Here is a 19,623-nt window from a genome sequence, read left to right as displayed (position 1 = left end):
TTACTTTGGCAATCCTGGGTCTTTTGAGGTTGCATAGAAATTTTAGGATTATTTGTTTCAGTTCTATGAAAAATGTCAAGGGTAATTTGATAGTGAGCACCTTAAATCTATAGATTGCTTTGAGCAGTATGGCTATTTTAACTATTAATTCTTTCTATCTAAGTGCACAGGATATCTTACTGGCAAAGAAGAAGATCATTCCCAGTAGAAGGTGAGCCAAGTGTGAAAGCGTAGAGCTATAAAGGTCATAGGAACTCTGAGTTGTCAAAGTTGAATTTAGGGTCAGAGTGGCAGAGACAAGGCAGACTACTAAATTTGCACATTTTGAAAATCATGATAATTTTATTTCATTATTTGCAAGTATTTTCTTTCCTCTGACAGATCAAGAGCACTTAAAAAAATATTCTCACATCTTAATTATAAATTTTACATGATATAAAACATACAGGGAAGTATTATCTATTTCGTATAAGGGAGGCAACGTAGATCCAGACAGACAAAACATTTCTGGGGTATGGGTGGACATACACAGCTAAAGCAAATTCAACATTAGGAGCGTCAATATTATGTACTCCAGTGCTGTACACAGCTTCAATCAAAGGCTTCACCTCAGAGTATGGCATGTGAAGGGGGAATCCAGAGAACTGCAGGAAAACAAAACAACCAACATTTTAATCATTATTGAATGTGAAGTTTTCACTGTATTTTCCCCCTAATTAAGTATGTGCAGTTCTAAGTAGGAAGTCTTCCTTTTGGGTCTTAAAGTCATTTATTTAGCTTTGTTTTTCCATTCAGCTATATATTAGCATTATAGAAAATGGAGAGAGGCTAAGTGTTTTAATTGCTAACATACTGACTTGATGTTTAAGATACCTGTTAATCACCCAGCCACCCTCCACTGTTCCCTTCCTTCTTCCTCATAGCCCCGAGTTTTCATAGAAAGAAACCCATGCAGTACCAGGAACCTAGGGTAGATGAACACATTCTACCTGGCCTCAGTGTTGATCTACAGGAAAGAGGGTATGTGATCTGGGGAACTTGTAAGGAGTAATGGCATACAGATGTTCTCTGCTGCTTAGAGCAAGGTGTGTCCCTTTGTGAGCCGTACCAGGAACTATTCCAGCCCACGTGTGTCCATATATGAGTGCTACCAGGAACTATTCCTGTGCTCCCATGAGGAAAACCAGTCTGTGGATGATGCCATCACATGGAGGAGGGCAGAGTGGGAAGACGTACAGACGTGGTATAGCCCCAATAGCTACTCACCCCTAAAATTTGTTAATGCTCATGCTTGTTTGAAATAAGTTTTCTGTTACTTGAAAGCATGGCAGCTGAAACCTAGCCTTAGAAGTCAAAGGGTAAGTTTTAGTCACTGAATAGAATTAAACGTCCAACTTGGGACCTTCCTGGTGGTCCTGTGGTTAAGAATCCGCCTGCCAACGCAGAGGACATGGGTTTGTCCCTGGTCCGGGAGGATCCCACATGCTGTGGGGAACTAAGCCCGTGCACCACAACTACTCAGCTCACGCGCCTAGTGCCTGTGCTCTGCACCCAGAGAAACCACTGCGATGAGAAGTCCATGCGTTGCAGCTAGAGTGGCCCTTGCTTGCTGCAACTAGAGAAAGCTCGTGTGCAGCAACAAAGACCCCGTGCAGCCAGAAGTAAAATGAAATAGATTTAAAAAATGTCCAGCTTGGTTTCATACTGTTGACCAATGAGGCTTACTGTTTCAGTTTGCCACTGCTTTCTAGGTTTCAGTATCCAGCTATAGGGTATGAACACACAGCACTACTGACAGCAGAGAATATATATTGCCTAGTAAGGAGAATTTTTCTTAGCAACAAAAAGCAATCAGAATAAAGTCATATCCTTAAAGTCTGCTCAAGAATGGTTGGCTTTACCTTTATGCTCAGTTGAGTCTAACATGATTTAGCCAGACATTTTCATTTTATGTAATACTCTTGTGATTTTATAAAAGATATTTTTCATAGGACCCTCCTACAAAAAAATGGTGATATTTCTGTTATATAGAGACGTTTTGCTATTTAATGGTGGGTTCATTCTTGAGCTATGAACTTTGAATCACATTTTTTAGTCTCTGCTGCTTCATCTATATAGTTTGGGAAGTAATCTAGACACTTTGATTCCAAAGCCCACCGTACCAAGCAGTTTCCAATTTGAAATGGACTGCTTACCCTGTAGTCTCCTAGCTGTTTGAGCAGTTCTGCTCTGTGGTCGTCCTCCACGTCGTCTTGGTTCCTTTCTAAGAGAGGCAAGAAGTGACGCAGCATGGAGGTGCAGTATCTGTTCCACCGAGTCAGATGGCGCGGCCGCCAGTCCATGATTTTTTCTTTTAGTATTTTTTCAATCCTGTTTATGAAAAAAAAAAAAAAAAACTCCATTTTTTGGGGTTGACTTGACTTTTCCCTCATAAACAAAAGTACCAAAAATAGCATTTTGAAACTTTGGGAAGAAACAAGATTTTTTTTTTTTTTTCCAGCAATTAGTTGTTCTCAGAATCTCACAACTTTATTTTAAATTTGGAGTTGAGAGTAAATTGGTGTTTTTTAGTAATAATACCATAAAAGGCTCACTGTGATCTTGTACAGTTTGACATGCACCTCTTCCTGTGGCCTGAGACAGCAGAAAGGACATACAGGCTTTGGAACTGGGAAGGTCTGGCTGGGCTCAGAAGCCCCTTAAACACCTGACAAGTACGGGGACCTCTCTGAGCCCTGTGAAACTGGAAAAATAAAAGTTCTGTTTTACAGGGTTCATGATTAGGATTATGGGCCTCAAACGGGCTCTTACCAGCCATCTTATTAATGCCATGTGCTAGGTTTAGAAAGTAGCTGAAGTTCACTGAACCACTGATGGGACAAAATGGGCCTATTTAAGCCCAGGATTGTGAGATTACTGCACGGGACCCATGCATGCATGCTGTTGAACTCTAATCTGGGGGGAAGTTTCTGGAGAAACTTCACTGGTGGTGACTTCAGTGGTGGACTTCACTGCCCTGTGGCTCGCACCATGCTGATGCCAGAGCCTTGGGATTTAGAGGCCACATTGGAACTTTGTAAACACAAATTAAAGTTTAATTGCCGTTCACACTGATCCAGGCTGAGAACTGTTTCGTTTGACAGTAACACTCCTAGTGACAGACGGCATGTGGATTTATGGGTTATCATGTGACCTGTCTTGCAGTTCAGCTGCAGCCACCTTGTCTGTGCGCTGGTAAATAAGCTCTTCTGGCTATAAAAGAAAAAAAAAACAGTTGAGAAATTTTTTAGGAATCAGTTTATTTTAATAGCTGTACATCCTTCTCTAATTTTTTTTTTAATTATGCACTCTTCATTGAGTTAGGATAATATTGCAGATGCCAGTGTACCCAAGATCTACTTTTAAGTAAAGCATCACAAATAAATTACAGTGCTGTGTAGTTCTTTCTCAGTTTTCTTACCCTTTCTCTCACAGAAGTAACCACAATCTGAATTTGTTTTTTTCAGCACTCCTTCATTCAACATGTATTGAAGACCTACTGTGTGTCAGACACTTAAACAGGTGAAGAGGATGTAGCCCGTATGAACAGAATCCCCGCTCTTGCGGTGTTTACGTTATAGTCAGCGCAGACAGGCAAATTAGTGAACTGTGTTTGTGATTTAACTACAGATATACATATCCCTAAACAGTATACTGTATTGCTTTTCACTTTTCTAAACTTTAGTAATTTTATCCTGTGAACATATAATTTTCCCCTGTAACATATTTAGAGAGGATGGCAAATACGTATTCTCAGTGTGCTTACCTAAGGTTCATAAATACGGATCCATTTGTGTGATTGCTATAAAATACTCCACTATATACACACCATAACCATACACCGTAACTTACCCCTTCTGTCCTGCCAGTCCTGAGGCTTCTGCAAACAGTTCTCCTATGCAAACTTTTACGTTACCTGGTATCCATGAAGAATTTCTCTACAGTGATTTTTCTTAAAACGTTTTTGGGAAAGATTTGATCCACAGCAAAGAATACATTTTATATTACACAGTTTGTATATATCACACTAGGACCACAGCCTTGTCTAACTCAATGAAACTAGGCCATGCCCGTGGGGCCACCCAAGACGGCGGGTCATGGTGGAGAGATCTGACAGAATGTGGTCCACTGGAGAAGGGAATGGCAAACCACTTCAGTATTCTTGCCTTGAGAACCCCATGAACAGTATGAAAAGGCAAAATGATAGGGTACTGAAAGAGGAACTTCCCAGGTCAGTAGGTGCCCAATATGCTACTGGAGATCAGTGGAGAAATAACTCCAGAAAGAATGAAGGGATGGAGCCAAAGCAAAAACAATACCCAGCTGTGGATGTGACTGGTGATAGAAGCAAGGTCCGATGCTGTAAAGAGCAATATTGCATATGAACCTGGAATGTCAGGTCCATGAATCAAGGCAAATTCAAAGTGGCAACAAGAGATAGCAAGAGTAAATGTCAACATTCTAGGAATCAGCGAACTGAAATGGACTGGTTGGGTGAATTTAACTCAGATGACCATTATATCTACTACTGCGGGCAGGAATCCCTCAGAAGAAATGGAGTAGCCATCATGGTCAACAAAAGAGTCCTAAATGCAGTACTTGGATGCAATCTCAAAAACAACAGAATGATCTCTGTTCGTTTCCAAGGCAAACCATTCAGTGTCACAGTAATCCAAGTCTATGCCCCAACCAGTAACGCTGAAGAAGCTGAAGTTGAACAGTTCTATGATGACCTACAAGACTTTTTAGAACTAACACCCAAAAAAGATGTCCTTTTCATTATAGGGCACTGGAATGCAAAAGTAGGAAGTCAAGAAACACCTGGAGTAACAGGCAAATTTACCTTGGAATACGGAATGAAGCAGGGCAAAGACTAATAGAGTTCTGCCAAGAAAATGCACTGGTCATAGCAACACCCTCTTCCAACAACACAAGAGAAGACTCTACACATGGACATCACCAGATGGTCAACACTGAAATCAGATTGATTACATTCTTTGCAGCCAAAGATGGAGAAGCTTTATATAGTCAACAAAAACAAGACCAGGAGCTGACTGTGGCTCAGATCATGAACTCCTTCTTGCTAAATTCAGACTTAAATTGAAGAAAGTAGGGAAAACCACTAGACCATTCAGGTATGACCTAAATCAAATCCCTTATGATTATACAGTGGAACTGAGAAATAGATTTAAAGGCCTAGATCTGATAGATAGAGTGCCTGATGAGCTATGGAATGAGGTTCGTGACATTGTACAGGAGATGGGGATCAAGATCATCCCCATGGAAAAGAAATGCAAAAAAGCAAAATGGCTGTCTGGGGAGGCCTTACAAATAGCTGTGAAAAGAAGAGAAGTGAAAAGCAAAGGAGAAAAGGAAAGATAAAAACATCTGAATGCAGAGTTCCAAAGAATAGCAAGAAGAGATAAGAAAGCCTTCTTCAGCGATCAATGCAAAGAAATAGAGGAAAACACAGAATGGGAAAGACTAGAGATCTCTTCAAGAAAATCAGAGATACCAAAGGAATATTTCATGCAAAGATGGGCTCGATAAAGGACAGAAATGGTATGGACCTAACAGAAGCGGAAGATATTAAGAAGAGATGGCAAGAATACACAGAAGAACTGTACAAAAAAGCTCTTAACAACCCAGATAATTACGATGGTATGATCACTGACCTAGAGCTAGACATCCTGGAATGTGAAGTCAAGTGGGCCTTAGAAGGCATCATTACGAACAAAGCTAGTGGAGGTGATAGAATTCCATTTGAGCTATTCCAAATCCTGAAAGATGATGCTGTGGAAGTGCTGCACTCAATATGCCAGCAAATTTGGAAAACTCAGCAGTGGCCACAGGACTGGAAAAGGTCAGTTTTCATTCCAATCCCAAAGAAAGGCAATGTCAAAGAATGCTCAAACTACCACACAATTGCACTCATCTCACACGCTAGTAAAGTAATGCTCAAAATTCTCCAAGCCAGGCCTCAGCAATACATGAACCGTGAACTTCCTGATGTTCAAGCTGGTTTTAGAAAAGGCAGAGGAACCAGAGATCAAATTGCCAACATCCGCTGGATCATGGAAAAAGCAAGAGTTCCAGAAAAACATCTATTTCTGCTTTCTTGACTATGCCAAAGCCTTTGACTGTGTGGATCACAATAAACTGTGGAAAATTCTGAAAGAGATGGGAATACCAGACCACCTGATCCACCCCTTGAGAAATCTGTATGCAGATCAGGAAGCAACAGTTAGAACTGGACATGGGACAACAGACTGGTTCCAAATAGGAAAAGGAGTACGTCAAGGTTGTATATTGTCACCCTGTTTATTTAACTTCTACGCAGAGTGCATCGTGAAAAATGCTAGACTGGAAGAAGCATAAGCTGGAATCAAGATTGCCGGGAGAAATATCAATAACCTCAGATATGCAGATGACACCACCCTTATGGCAGAAAGTGAAGAGGAACTCAAAAGCCTCTTGATGAAAGTGAAAGTGGAGAGTGAAAAAGTTGGCTTAACGTTCAACATTCAGAAAACTAAGATCATGGCATCCGGTCCCATCACTTCATGGCAAATAGATGGGGAAACAGTGGAAACAGTGTCAGACTTTATTTTTGGGGGCTCCAAAATCACTGCAGATGGTGACTGCAGCCATGAAATTAAAAGACACTTACTCCTTGGAAGGAAAGTTATGACCAACCTAGATAGCATATTCAAAAGCAGAGACATTACTTTGCCAGCAAAGGTTCGTCTAGCCAAGGCTATGGTTTTTCCTGTGGTCATGTATGGATGTGAGAGTTGGACTGTGAAGAAGGCTGAGCGCCGAAGAATTGATGCTTTTGAACTGTAGTGTTGGAGAAGACTCTTGAGAGTCCCTTGGACTGCAAGGAGATCCAACCAGTCCATTCTGAAGGAGATCAGCCCTGGGTGTTCTTTGGAAGCAATGATGCTAAAGCTGAAACTCTAGTACTTTGGCCACCTCATGCGAAGAGTTGACTCATTGGAAAAGACTCTGATGCTGGGAGGGACTGGGGGCGAGAGGAGAAGGGGATGACAGAGGATGAGACAGAGAAGGATGGCATCACTGACTCGATGGACGTGAGTCTGAGTGAACTCCAGGAGTTGGTGATGGACAGGGAGGCCTGGTGTGCTGGGATTCATGGGGTCGCAAAGAGTCGGACACGACTGAGCGACTGAACTGAACTGAACTGATAACTATCAAATTTAAAGTTTTCATAATACATCTCAGGCTTGCTATTTATAATCTAATAAATGTCCAGGACCCTCTAAATTAATGAGTCCATCCTGGATCATGCCCCAAACTTTGATTTCATGTTTCAACATGAAACATGTGATGAAGTTAATTTATTGAATTGAGACCAGCATCTGAAAAATTAAATGAAATATATTTTGTGGCATTTTTTTAGATCACAGGACTCTGTATCAAATTTATTCTTTTATGTATGTATAGTGGTTCATCATATGATGGTCTGTTTCTTATTGGGAATTAGCCTTAACTAAGTTTGAAAATGAAGAATTATCCTAGACTAAATACCTAGGAGTGGAATTAAGGATCAAAAACTATCTGGCTACCCAGTATAACGATGTCAAATTCCTCCCTTTCTTTGTCTGCATTTGAAAGTAAAAGTATTAGTTGTTCAGTCGTGTCTGACTCTTTTGCAACCCCATGGACTGTAGCCCACCAGGCTCCTCTGTCTGTGGGAATCCCCAGGCAAGAACACTGGAGTAGATTGCGATTTCCTTCTCCAGGGGATCTTCCCAAACCAGGGATTGAACCCGCATCTCCTCCATTGCCGGCAGGTTGTTTACTATCTGAACCACCAGGGAAGACCTGTCTGTCTACATTTAATTGTTAATAAGAATATATCATACCTGAACACTGGAAAGGCCAGGATATGGAAGACTTCTTGAAAAGAAAGATTTCCATAGCTTGGGCTTGGTGACATCAAAATTTATCCGTAGTGGGGAATCATATTGTTGAATATTAAACCAAATCTAAAAAAGACAAGACTACATTAGTGTATATGGTGGCAGATGTATGTGTATACACGTGTGAGTGTTTCGAGAGAGGCAGCAGAGAGACAGCAAGACGACACACTGCTTGCCCATTTTTTGTCATGTTTTGATTCTTAACACCGACAAGCATTTTACAATCAGTGGCATCACGTAGTTGCCATGGGCCATTTCTTTACATTTTTGTATACCTGCAGTCGAGGTGGACCTTACTATTGAATGTAGATTGCTGAAATAAGGTAGTTCCTGGTGATTAGAAACTTACCTCCTCTATAAAAGTGGGATAATAGTACTTACCTCATAAGATTAAGCGAGTTAATTTATTTACGTCTCTTTAGAACAATGCCTAGTACATACTAAGTCCTCAGGAGCTGTTAGCTATTTTATTACTACTGTTTGTATTTATTGTTGTTTGTCTCACTAGACTGAGATGTTTCCCTGAGGACTTCTGTCCCGTGCTCTATTCACCACTGCGTCATTAGTGTCTGGCACAGCTCCTGGTTGGCATGTGATAGGCATGACTACCTACCTGTAACTGTGCGCCTGAGTGGTGAATTTGTCCCATTCAACATAATCGTCAAGCATCTTATATCTAGGCTCAGTTCTAATACAGTCGTGGATAAAGTTGTAAATGAAACAGAGTTTTACCGGCACGTAGTAGCTAATGAGAAGACGGTGCAGACAAACAGATAGATGGGATATCAGACGATACGTGGCATGGGAGAGGGTATCACTGGCCCAGTTCTGCACCCCTGCCTATACCTACAGCCTCTGCCCTGTTACTTGGCAGTTGTTGTTTAGTCACTAAGTTGTGCCCAACTCTTTTGTGACCCCATGGACTGTAGCCGTCAAGGTACCTCTGTCCATGGGATTCTCCAGGCAAGAATACTTGAGTGGGTTGCCATTTCCTTCTCTAGGGGGTCTTTCCGACCCAGGGCCTGAACCTGCATCTCCTGCATTAGCAGGTGGATTCTTTACCACTGAGCCACCCAGGAAGCCCGCCACTAAAAGGGTAGAAATTAGAAATGTATTTCCTTGGCTCTTGACTTGTGCTAAGTAGAGAGGCATAGTGTGACCGATGGTGTCACTATTCTGTGTCCCAGCCCCCAGAGAAGCTCTGCATGTTCCTACTTGCCCTATTGTGCCCCCGCCGACTGTCATTGCCCCAAGTCCCAGAATAAAAACGCATGAAGCAGGGCGCTCCCAGCCTTGTCAGCAGAACCATCCTGGCTGGCTGACGGGTCCATGAGAATAACGGTCTGAAGCCATTTAGTTTGAGGATGAGCTTTTAGTGCTTTGTTGTGGCAATAGTTAAACTTAACATGGGTTATAGAGAAAGCTATGCAGTAAGAGGTGAGATTGGGGGCTAGGCAAGAATGGCAACCCACTCCAGTATTCTTGCCTGGAGAATCCCTGGACAGGGTCGCAGAGTCGGACATAAGTGACTACACACGCACACGCACACACACACACACGGATGTTTTCACTGGAGAGAGCATGAAGTGAGGGGAGAATTAAGCTGTCTGGTAAGGGGAAGGGTCATCCATGCAGAGGAGATAGCAAATGCAAAGCGCGTTTGAGGGACAGCAAAGAGAACAAGGTGACTTCAGAGAAGTGAGCACGAAGAAGCAAGAAAGGGATCAGGGAAGATGGGGCCAGGCAGGTGTCAGGTCGTGGAAGCCTTGGGGCCACTGTAAAGGTTCAGGCTCTGACTTTGGCCTGAGCCAAGAAGTCACTGGAGTATTTTAAGCAGAGGGATGAAAATCTGACTTCTGTTTTAACAGGAATATTATTTGCTCTGGAGATTAGACAGGGATAGGGGCAAGTAGTTTTCAGAAGGCAAGGTTTTTAAGAACTACAGTCTGGCTGTAGGGTAGGGAATGTGCAGAAAAGCAGTTGGAAATAGCACTGGGAAGAGAGCTGAAGTCAGATTAGAATCCAAGGTGAGACGTTTATTCTTCAATTTATATACAGTGAGGTGCCTTCAGTACTTTCTGAGCCATCGCACGAGGAAAGCTGAACACTCGGAAATAACCAGGCATCAGAGGACCAAACGATGGACTGAGCTGGAGACAGATTATTTACTTGGCTATTTATAGTAATGCAGGACGAAATAATAATGACACGACCTGGAAAACAGAAGGGGCGGTATCTGTATCATTTGGTACTAATATCTGTTAATAGGATTGAAGTAGGAAGTAGGGGAGGGGGAAACTCAAGGACAGTTACGGGGTTTGAATCTGAGTGCCTGACCTCTGTAGAAGTGGGAGGGCCAGGAGGAGGGGCTGTTTTCAGAGATAAAGGAAAAATGATTTGAGTTCTGGATGTCCTGAGTTTGAGATTTTGATCAGCACCTTGCTGTCTAGCAAACAGTTGAAGATTCAGGTTCCAAAGATTCCTGGGCTAGTGATAGAATTATGACTTTTTTTTTTTTTTGCCAGGATAAACTAGATAGAGCTATAATGAATAGTAAGTGTGGTTCTGCAAGAAATCTAAATATAGAATTTTCAGGAAAATCTACTTTCAAAGTGTGGAAAGAAAAGTTAGTGGCAGAAACCTGAGAAGCTGTTGCAGAGAAATGAAAACCAACAGTCCTTTACTAGTAAACCAAGGATGGTCAAGTGTTTTTTTTTTTTTTTTTTCATGAAGAGGTGATTAGTTGTGTGATGTGCCATAGAAAAGGAGAAGTGAGTGAGGAGAATAAACCACTGGACTTATTTATCCATTAGTAAGACAATGGTACTTCTCAGAGTTTAATTCTGTAGGCTGATTAGGGAAGAGGACTAGATTATAGAGGATTGAAGTCTGAGAAGGAGAAAAGGGCATCGGGGATGAGATGGCTGGATGGCATCACTGATGCAATGGATATGAACTTGGGCAAACTCCGGGAGTTGGTGATGGACAGCGAGGCCTGGTGTGCTGCAGTCCATGGGGTCGCAAAGAGTCGGACACGACTGGGCGACTTAACAACAGCAATAAAGTCTGAGAAAGTGGAAGCAGGGCATATAAATAGAATTTAAAGAATTTTGGAAGGAAGAGAAGGAGGGGCAGTGGTAGTTTAGGGTATAGCTGGGTTGGGAGAAGCATATCTACAGAGAATGACAGAGAAAACTTAACAGAGGCAAGTGTTGGAGCGGGAGTGGAAACACAAACATGGATGGAAAGGACTGACTTCTTGGCAGAGGAGTGAAGGAGGAGAAAGCCTGGCAGTCTCTTAAGGAGGTGGTGGAGCAGAGGCAGCGGAGGTTCAGAGGGCCGGACCCAGAAAGTGAGCCTCGGGCGGGTCCTCTGGAGGGTGACCGAGGCTTCGAGCAGGTTCCCTCCCAGCCGCTGCCGGCACCCTGAGCCACTGCTGTCCGTCTTGACAGAAGAGGAGGAAAGGCTTCTTTCTTGCTCACAGCACTTGGCTTGATGTGAATTGGTCAGCCATATGGTAATTGTTTTGAGAGCTAGTAATTCTGACAGAGAATGGAATTCTTCGAAGGCTTTTCCAGTACCCTTTGACTCTGCCTGACTACTAATATGACCTTAAAGTGCTTCTCTACATGTAGATGGAGCTTAGCAGATCATCTGTGATTATCCCTATGCTTTTAATTAAAAACAGTACCATGCACACGGGATGCTGCACTTCTCTTTTCACACTTGTGGTTAATAATAGTTACTGTTTGCTGAATCCCTGTGGCAGACAGGTACTTTGCTGGGTGCTCAGCGTGTCTTATCTCTACTCCTGGTAGTAACCCGTAGACCAGAGGCCTTCACAGCAGGGAGCACATCACAGTGACATGGGAAGAAATTTTAGACCCTCTAATTATCTCTCTTTAAGAAAGATATGTCTTCTCTGTGTAATGTAAATAATGTATCGATACATAAGTAAGTATATAATTTACAAATAAGAATACATATATTGGGGCTACCTGTTGAAATGATTCTTCTGAATCATTTTAGTAGTCAGTTCAGAGATTCCTAAGGTAGATGATGATCATAAAAACAGTCACAGGAGCCAACACGGGGTTGCTACTGTGTGATAGTTGCTTTGTATTGATTATCTCATTTACTTCTCACAACTACTCTGTAGTTACTAGCAAATACCTTCATTTAACCGGGGAAGAAACTGATGCTGTTTAAGATTAAGAAACTTTCCTAAGCATACACAACTGGTAAACATTGACATTGGAGTTTAAACTCAGGCAGTGAGATCTAATAACTCATGTTTTTAACCAGTGCCTTATGGAGTACCTTTGCTTGACACTATCTTTAATTACCAATACCAACTCAATAATTAATTGAGTGTGAAAAGTAAAAGTGATAGTTTCTCAGTCACGTCTGACTCTTTGCAACCCCATGGACTGTAGCTCGCCAGACTCCTCATTCCATGGAAGTCTCCAGCCAAGAATACTGGAATGGTTTGCCGTGCCTTTCTCCAGGGGATCTCCCCGACCCAGAGATCAAAACTGGATCTCCTACATTACAGGCTGATTCTTTACTGTCTGAGCCACCAGGTCCAGTACAACTCAATGGACATGAACTTGAGCAAAGTCCAGGAGATAGTGGAGGAAGAAGGAGCCTGACGTGCTGCAGTACATGGGGTTGCAAAGAGCTGGACATGACTTAGCGACTGAACAGCAACAATTTTATATATATATATACATATATATATATACACACACACACACATATACATATATATGTAAATTTTCTGGCACACAAATATTATTAAAATTAATAGGTCAGTTAAAAAAAATAGTCAACCAACCATATTTCAGAGGAAATGGTAATACTTACATTATCAGGACCTATTAAGCAGCTCACACTTTTTAAGGGGCAGAAAGTATCAAATTGTCCATAAAAATGTCCACTGCAGGGGTTCCATATTAAATAGTGACTTTGTTCCCGAGTTAGCACATAGGCGGTTGGACCCTGAAAGAAAACAGCCATTAAGCCTATTTCCAATTAATTATGCAATTAGGGCCAAGAGGAGTTTGTACAGACAGTTCATTATTTTAGTTGGACATCTAATTTCTAAACCCCATGGCTAATGGTGAAAATTAGTTTGAAGTTCTAGATTATGTTGAATTAATAAAATCAAAAGTTTACTCTTGCATAATTCTTGCCCCTTCAACTACTTCAGTATGGTGACCAAATAGGGATGGTCATGTTACTGAACTAATGTATCTTGTTTTTAAAAGTTAAATGGGATACATATATTTTCAATTTTTTTTGATATAATTGGCATACAGTGCTGTGTAAGTCTAAGGAGTCCAACATAACTTACTTACATCATCAAATGGTGGCCACAATACGTTTAGTGAACATCCATCATCTCATATAGATGTCTTTAAATAGACAAGAAAAAATTTTTTTTCTTGTGATGAGAACCCTTAAGATTTACTCTCTTAACAGTTTTCATTTACAATGTACAGCAATGTGAATTATCTTTAGTATATTGTACATTGCATCCTGAGAACTTGTTTTATAACTGGAGGTTTGTACCCTTTGATTATCTTATCTAATTCTAACTCCCCAGTCCCCTGCCTCTGGTAGCCACAAATCTGATCTCTTTTCTTTGAGTTTGTTTGTTTTGGAGTATAATTGACCTACAACACTATGTTAATTCCTGGTAAACAATATAGTGATTTGATATTTCTGTACATTTCAAAATGATCATCGTGATGTCTGGTTATCATCTGTTAGACATTACATAATTGTTAACTATATTTCCCACACTATACATTTCACGATGAGTAGCTGTAACTCATTTATTTTGTAACTGAAAGTTTGTACTGAACCCTCCTCACATATTTCTCTCCTCGCCACTGTCCGCCCCCCAACCCCTGGCAATCACCTGCGTTTTTTGCTGTATCTATGATTCTGTTTCTGTTTCATTATTTTGTTAATTTACTTTGGCTTTTAGATTCCACATTACATTATTTGTCTTTCTCTGACTTATTCCACTTAGCATAGTACCCTCTAGGTCCATCCATGGTGTTGAAAATGGCAAGATATCTTAAGATTGGCTGAAGCATGATTATTGATGGAAATAAACAGTAACTGGGTTTTCTTTTTAGAGTGAGCAAGCTTGCCTTTTAAGTATTCAGAAGGCTGATTATATCTGAATAATACTTTTAATTCCTGTTTAGAAGGAAAATTCGAAACAGAATTTGAAAATTCCTGTTTCTAATACAGGGATTGATATGTGATACACTTTTATAATTACGTAAATGCGAATAGAAAGTACTGTGAAAGGATACTTCTGAACTCTTGACGGTTGAGTATACCCGAGGAGGGGTGGGCTTGGGAGTGAAAACTTGCAGAGGGATGTTAACTTTTTATTCAGAATACTCGTGCATTATTAGACCCTCCTTTTACAGTGTGCATTTATTCATTCGTTTATTTCTTGTGTGATTTCATTGATGCTCACTCTAGGCTTCTGGGGAAGGTGGGGTAGAAATTATCATCCCAACTTTCTTTACATGAAGCTCAGAGTTGTGAAGCAAATCGTTTAGAGTCATGCAGCTTGTGAGGAGTGGGCAGAGCCTTGGACCCGGGCCTGGGGACTTCCTAGTCCTGTACTCTTTTCCCGGTTCCAGGCTCTCTGGAAGACAGAGACTGAAAATGACTTAGGGTTCAGTTGTGACCTTGCCTGTCTAGCAGCAGCCTGTGCTGTCTAGTCACCAAGGATTCCCAGAGCCTGGGAGCCTGTTTTCTGAAACACTTTTAAGTTAAGCTGCTTCAATCCATGAGACTTTTTAAAATTTGTACCCTCAAACTACCCCCAACCTGCCCCCAGTTTAGGGGTATTTGCAGTGGGCTGGGGAAACAGATTTTAGTAGTCTCTATTTCCCGTCTAATAAAAATAACAGAGACACCAGTACATGGCATGAACATTCTTCTCTTTGCCCCTGTGGTTATCTGCCTTGTTCTGCTTTGCATGCCAGCCTAACAGCAACTGCTTGTGGAAGAAGCAGGCGTGAAAGGATCTCTACCCCGGCCACACTTCTTCAGATCCTTTCATTCCTCAGCATGAATAACACTCGATAGCTGAGGGAATCAGAACTCTTCGTAAGATGGGCGGGAGGGCAGAGCCAGGTGGGGGTGATGGGTGGAGAAGGGCTCAGATTTGCCCAGAACATCCTCAAACGTATAGGGCTCAAGTACCCCGAAAACCCTGTCATGTCTCATCACTGGTTCTCTCTCCCTACTGTGGCTTCTCTGGGCTACTTTCTTTGCAGCTCCAAGAACTGCTATGAAAATAAGTCCTGCCCATGACCTGGAACATAACAGCACCATGTTAGACAATGACCTTCTCAGAGAGAGCCAGCCTAATGGTCCTACCTCGGGAATAGCATTGCCCGTCACCAGCCAGGCCTTCTTTCCCATGGAGAGGAAGTAATTGCATAGTAAAACTGCGTGTTCTTCTTCATCTCCTGCCAGGAGATCGAGAAATTGCTGAACAAAAGGAAAGAAAAATCATGTTCATTGGCTGCTTCACTCTAGACGGGCTGTATAGGATTTTTAAAAGACACTCTTAAAACTAGTGGTTTAAAAGATAAGATATATTGTTTAAAAAAACACTCAATTTTAGTTGGACATGGTGTTTTCTCTGACATTTCAATGACATGAATTTCTAGAATCGATTGTGGGGTGGGGTCAGGGAGATAAATTTCAAAGTTTCAGTTTTCATGTTGAACTTATATATGATAGCCCTCTATGTGGAGAAGGCAATGGCACCCCACTCCAGTACTCTTGCCTGGAAAATCCCATGGGCGGAGGAGCCTGGTAGGCTGCGGTCCACGGGGTCACTAACAGTCGGACATGACTGAGTGACTTCACTTTCACTTTTCACTTTCATGCATTGGAGAAGGAAATGGCAACCCACTCCAGTGTTCTTGCCTGGAGAATCCCAGGGACGGGGGAGCCTGGTGGGCTGCTGTCTATGGGGTCGCAGAGTCGGATACAACTGAAGTGACTTAGCAGTAGCAGTATGTGCTAACACTTTCTTTTTAAAGACTTTATTTTCTAGAGCAGTTTTAGCTTCACAGCAATGCTGGAAAGAAGCTACAGATATTTCCCATGTTTTCTTGTTCCCACACATGCACATCATCAACATCCCCAACCAGAGCGGGACACGTGTTAGAGCTGATAAACCCACACTGACACCATAATCACCTAAAGAGCATAGTTTACATACAGGGCTCCCTCTTGGTGTTGTGCGTTCTGTGGGTTTGACGAATCGGTCATTGTGGTATCATGTGGTGTGTTTTCATTGCCCTGGAAATCCTCTGTGCTCTACCTGTTCACATCCTGACCTCCCATCCCAGCGCCACACTGTTTTTTAAGCACACCGCATGAGTCAGTTCAATGGATCCTGGAATAAACCTGTGAAGGCATACTCTCATCTTCCCATTTTACAGATGAGGAAGTGGAGGCACAGAGAGATGAAGCAATACCTAGGAAGTGGAAAGCTTGTCTGGCTCTAGAGCACATAGCTCTTCTATTCATTGTATGTCTTCTTTTAAATATCTTAAGGTTGTGAAATTTTATCTCTAAAATTGTCAACACTGTGTTTCTAAAATATATTGGGGAACAAATAATTCAAAGTGTACTTCAGTTTCTTCCTTTTAGAGCTATTCTTCGAAGGGAGTTGTATATCACAGTTCAACTTTATGCCAACACAGTACCTGAGATCCAGAAGCCAAATGAATACCAGTGATAATACATGTTTATACCATTGAAGACTCATTCCGAAGTTTATGTAGCTAGCATACATTGATTGTAAGTTCCAAGAGGTCAGAGGCCATGTTTCTTCTGCTCATAGCCTGAACTCTGTATAGTGTCTGACATGTGTCAGGGAACGAAGAAATACTTACTACATGAATAATGACATGCCTTAAGAGGCCCCCATAAATTAAGGAATATGCAATTTCCAATGTAATATAAAATGTGATTTTGATTATTTTATGAATAAAACTTTGGGGGGACAAATCAGCATTAAGACATCTGAAGTAGTGTGTGTGTATGCACAAATAATTAGTTTTTGCATAACTCCTGAAGTGTGGGTAGATTGAACCAGGAAGAAAAAAGTATTTCAGAATGAATTTAGTTCATTCTGTTAAACAGATGGCCATGTAGACTTTTATAATGACTAACTTTTATAATTTTAAATGTTGCAATTTAAAATTAAGCAAGCCATTTACTGATATTCCATGAAGCCAGCACATCTGTGAGGAAGAATACTTACATCCGAAGTGCTCCACAGGTCACAGACACCAGCAAAGGAGACCGTGTCGGGCAAGAAAGGAATCAGAGACACATATCGGGCCACCAGTTCCTGTTTAAACAAAATTAGCTGTAACTGTTTTCCCAAGACCATAGAAAGCTGGATCCTGTACCTCATTTCTTGCAAGAAAATTTCATGTATCACAGACATTTATGTGAACAAAATGAATCCTCACAAGTGCTAACTAAGTGTTGTGTTAATAGTATCTCGTTTAATCCTCTCCAAACATCCCGAGGAAGACTATTGCTATTATCCATCTTTGACAGATGAAGAAAGCCTTTTACAGAAGGCTCTTGTGTGTCTTTGAAATGTCCTCGTCTTCTTTTTCCTTTCCCCTTACTGTTAGAACTCTCCAGGATCGTCTTTTATTTTCCTGAGCACCCGTTTCTCTAATAAGTCCTGGTTCTGTTTAGATAGCTGTTGTTCAGTCGCTAAGTCATGTCCAACTCTATGCGTTTAGATAGAGAACAGTGGTATTTAGAAACCAAGGCTGGTGCATCGCTGTGGTTGCCATTCATATTTCTGTAATTTCTAAGGAGGACGAGCATCTTTTTATATGCTTATTGGCCCTTCATGTTTCTACTTCTGTGACTTTGTATTTAAGTATTTTGTATATTTTCAAGTTTATGTGTAGTTTTTAAAAAATATATTTTAGTTACTATTCTTTGGTCTATTATATGACTTCCCTGGTGGCTCAGCTATAAACACCCTCTCGCGACTGTGGCTTGTCTTTTCATTTCCTTTGTGCTGTTCTTTTGTTAGACTCAGGTTCTCAGTCATAATGTGGTCAAGTTTATGCTTTCTCTTTATAGTCAGTGCTTTTTTCTGGCTTGTTTAATGATCTTCCTATATCAGGTCTTATGGATAAAAATGCCTTTCATATTTAAGTTCTCAGTCTATCTGTTGAATGGTGTGAAGCAGGAATTGATGTTTATCTTTTTTCCATATGTAAAATCAGTGATCCCACTACAGTTTATGTAATAGTTTTTCCTTTACTAATTTCCAGCGCCAGCTTTGTCATACATCAGGTTTGAGTGGGTCATATTTGTGTAGCTCTATTCTGGATTTTTAAATTCTCTTTTTTTATCTGCGTGTCAGTACGATTTTACCTTAGTGACTATATGACATGGTAGATCTTCCCACTGAGCTCTTCTTACTCTGCAGGATTATTTTGCTATTTTTGGCTCTTTGCACTGCTGTATAAATATTAGAATCAGTGTGTCAAGTTCCACTACAAAGTGTTTTAAAAATCTAGCTGTACAGTCTGTGTTTTAACTGGAAAGTTTAATCCCTTCACTTTGATTGTGATTACTGGTAAATATTTAGACTATTTCTACTACCTTATTCTGTGCTTTTTATTTTTCACACTTTTTCAGTGTTTTTTCCCCTTCTCACTCTCTTTACTCCATTTTGTTATTTTATCTTCTGCTAGTTTGGAAGTTATACCCAATTTTTAAGATTCTTTTAAGTTGTTAATCTAGAAATTTCAATTTGAATATTTAACTTGAACTCTAAAGTTGGGCTTTCCTGGTAGCTCAGATTGTAAAGTGTATGCCTGCAATGCAGGAGACCTGGGTTCAATCCCTGGGTTGGGAAGATTCCCTGGAGAAGGGAACGGCAACCCACTCCAGTGCTCTTGCCTAGAAAATCCCATGAATGGAGGAGCCTCATAGGCAACAGTTCATGGCGTAGCAAAGAGTCGGACATGACTGAGCGACTTCACTTTCACTTTCTTTCTAAAGTTAAAAACATTTATCTTTGCCCTTGGAAAATATAGGGCATTAAAATGGTCTCATCAATCCGTCCTGACATATATACATGTTTTTCAGGATTTTTGTTTTATCTTGATTTTTCAACCACACAGGTTTTATATTATTTCTATGAAGACAATGCTTGTTGAAAGTGAAAGAAAGTGTCAGTCGCTCAGTGATGTCTGACTCTTTCCAACATGGGCTATAGCCTACCAGGCTGTTCTGTCCATGGGATCCTCCAGGCAAGAATACTGGAGTGGGTAGCCGTTTCCTTCTCCAGGGCATCTTCCCGACCTAGGATCGAACCCAGGTCTCCTGCATTGCAGGTGGATTCTTTACTGTCTGAGTCACCTGCTGCTACTGCTAAGTCGCTTCAGTCGTGTCCGACTCCGTGCAACCCCATAGACGTTAGCCCACCAGGCTCCCCCGTCCCTGGGATTCTCCAGGCAAGAACACTGGAGTGGGTTGCCATTTCCTTCTCCAATGCATGAAAGTGAAAAATCAAAGTGAAGTCGCTCAGTCATGT

At 41.3% G+C, this 19,623-nt stretch overlaps 1 protein-coding gene across 1 annotated transcript in view; it reads right to left on the bottom strand.

Annotated features, from left to right (window-relative positions):
- Positions 1-306: 306 nt before the first annotated feature.
- The window catches only part of CC2D2A (coiled-coil and C2 domain containing 2A), a 131,304-nt gene continuing 111,987 nt past the window's right edge, over positions 307-19,623 (bottom strand). Inside the window, 7 exon segments of the mRNA XM_070372718.1 lie at positions 307-644; positions 2,196-2,370; positions 3,194-3,252; positions 7,929-8,051; positions 12,852-12,986; positions 15,402-15,515; positions 17,308-17,397. Coding sequence (XP_070228819.1) covers positions 456-644; positions 2,196-2,370; positions 3,194-3,252; positions 7,929-8,051; positions 12,852-12,986; positions 15,402-15,515; positions 17,308-17,397 — 885 coding nt within the window. The 3' untranslated portion in view covers positions 307-455.

This window comes from Bos mutus, chromosome 6 (assembly GCF_027580195.1).
Source record: "Bos mutus isolate GX-2022 chromosome 6, NWIPB_WYAK_1.1, whole genome shotgun sequence".
Lineage (NCBI taxonomy): Eukaryota > Metazoa > Chordata > Mammalia > Artiodactyla > Bovidae > Bos > Bos mutus.
The sequence above is the reverse complement of the archived record's forward strand: the minus strand, read 5'-3'. Positions and strand labels throughout refer to the sequence as shown.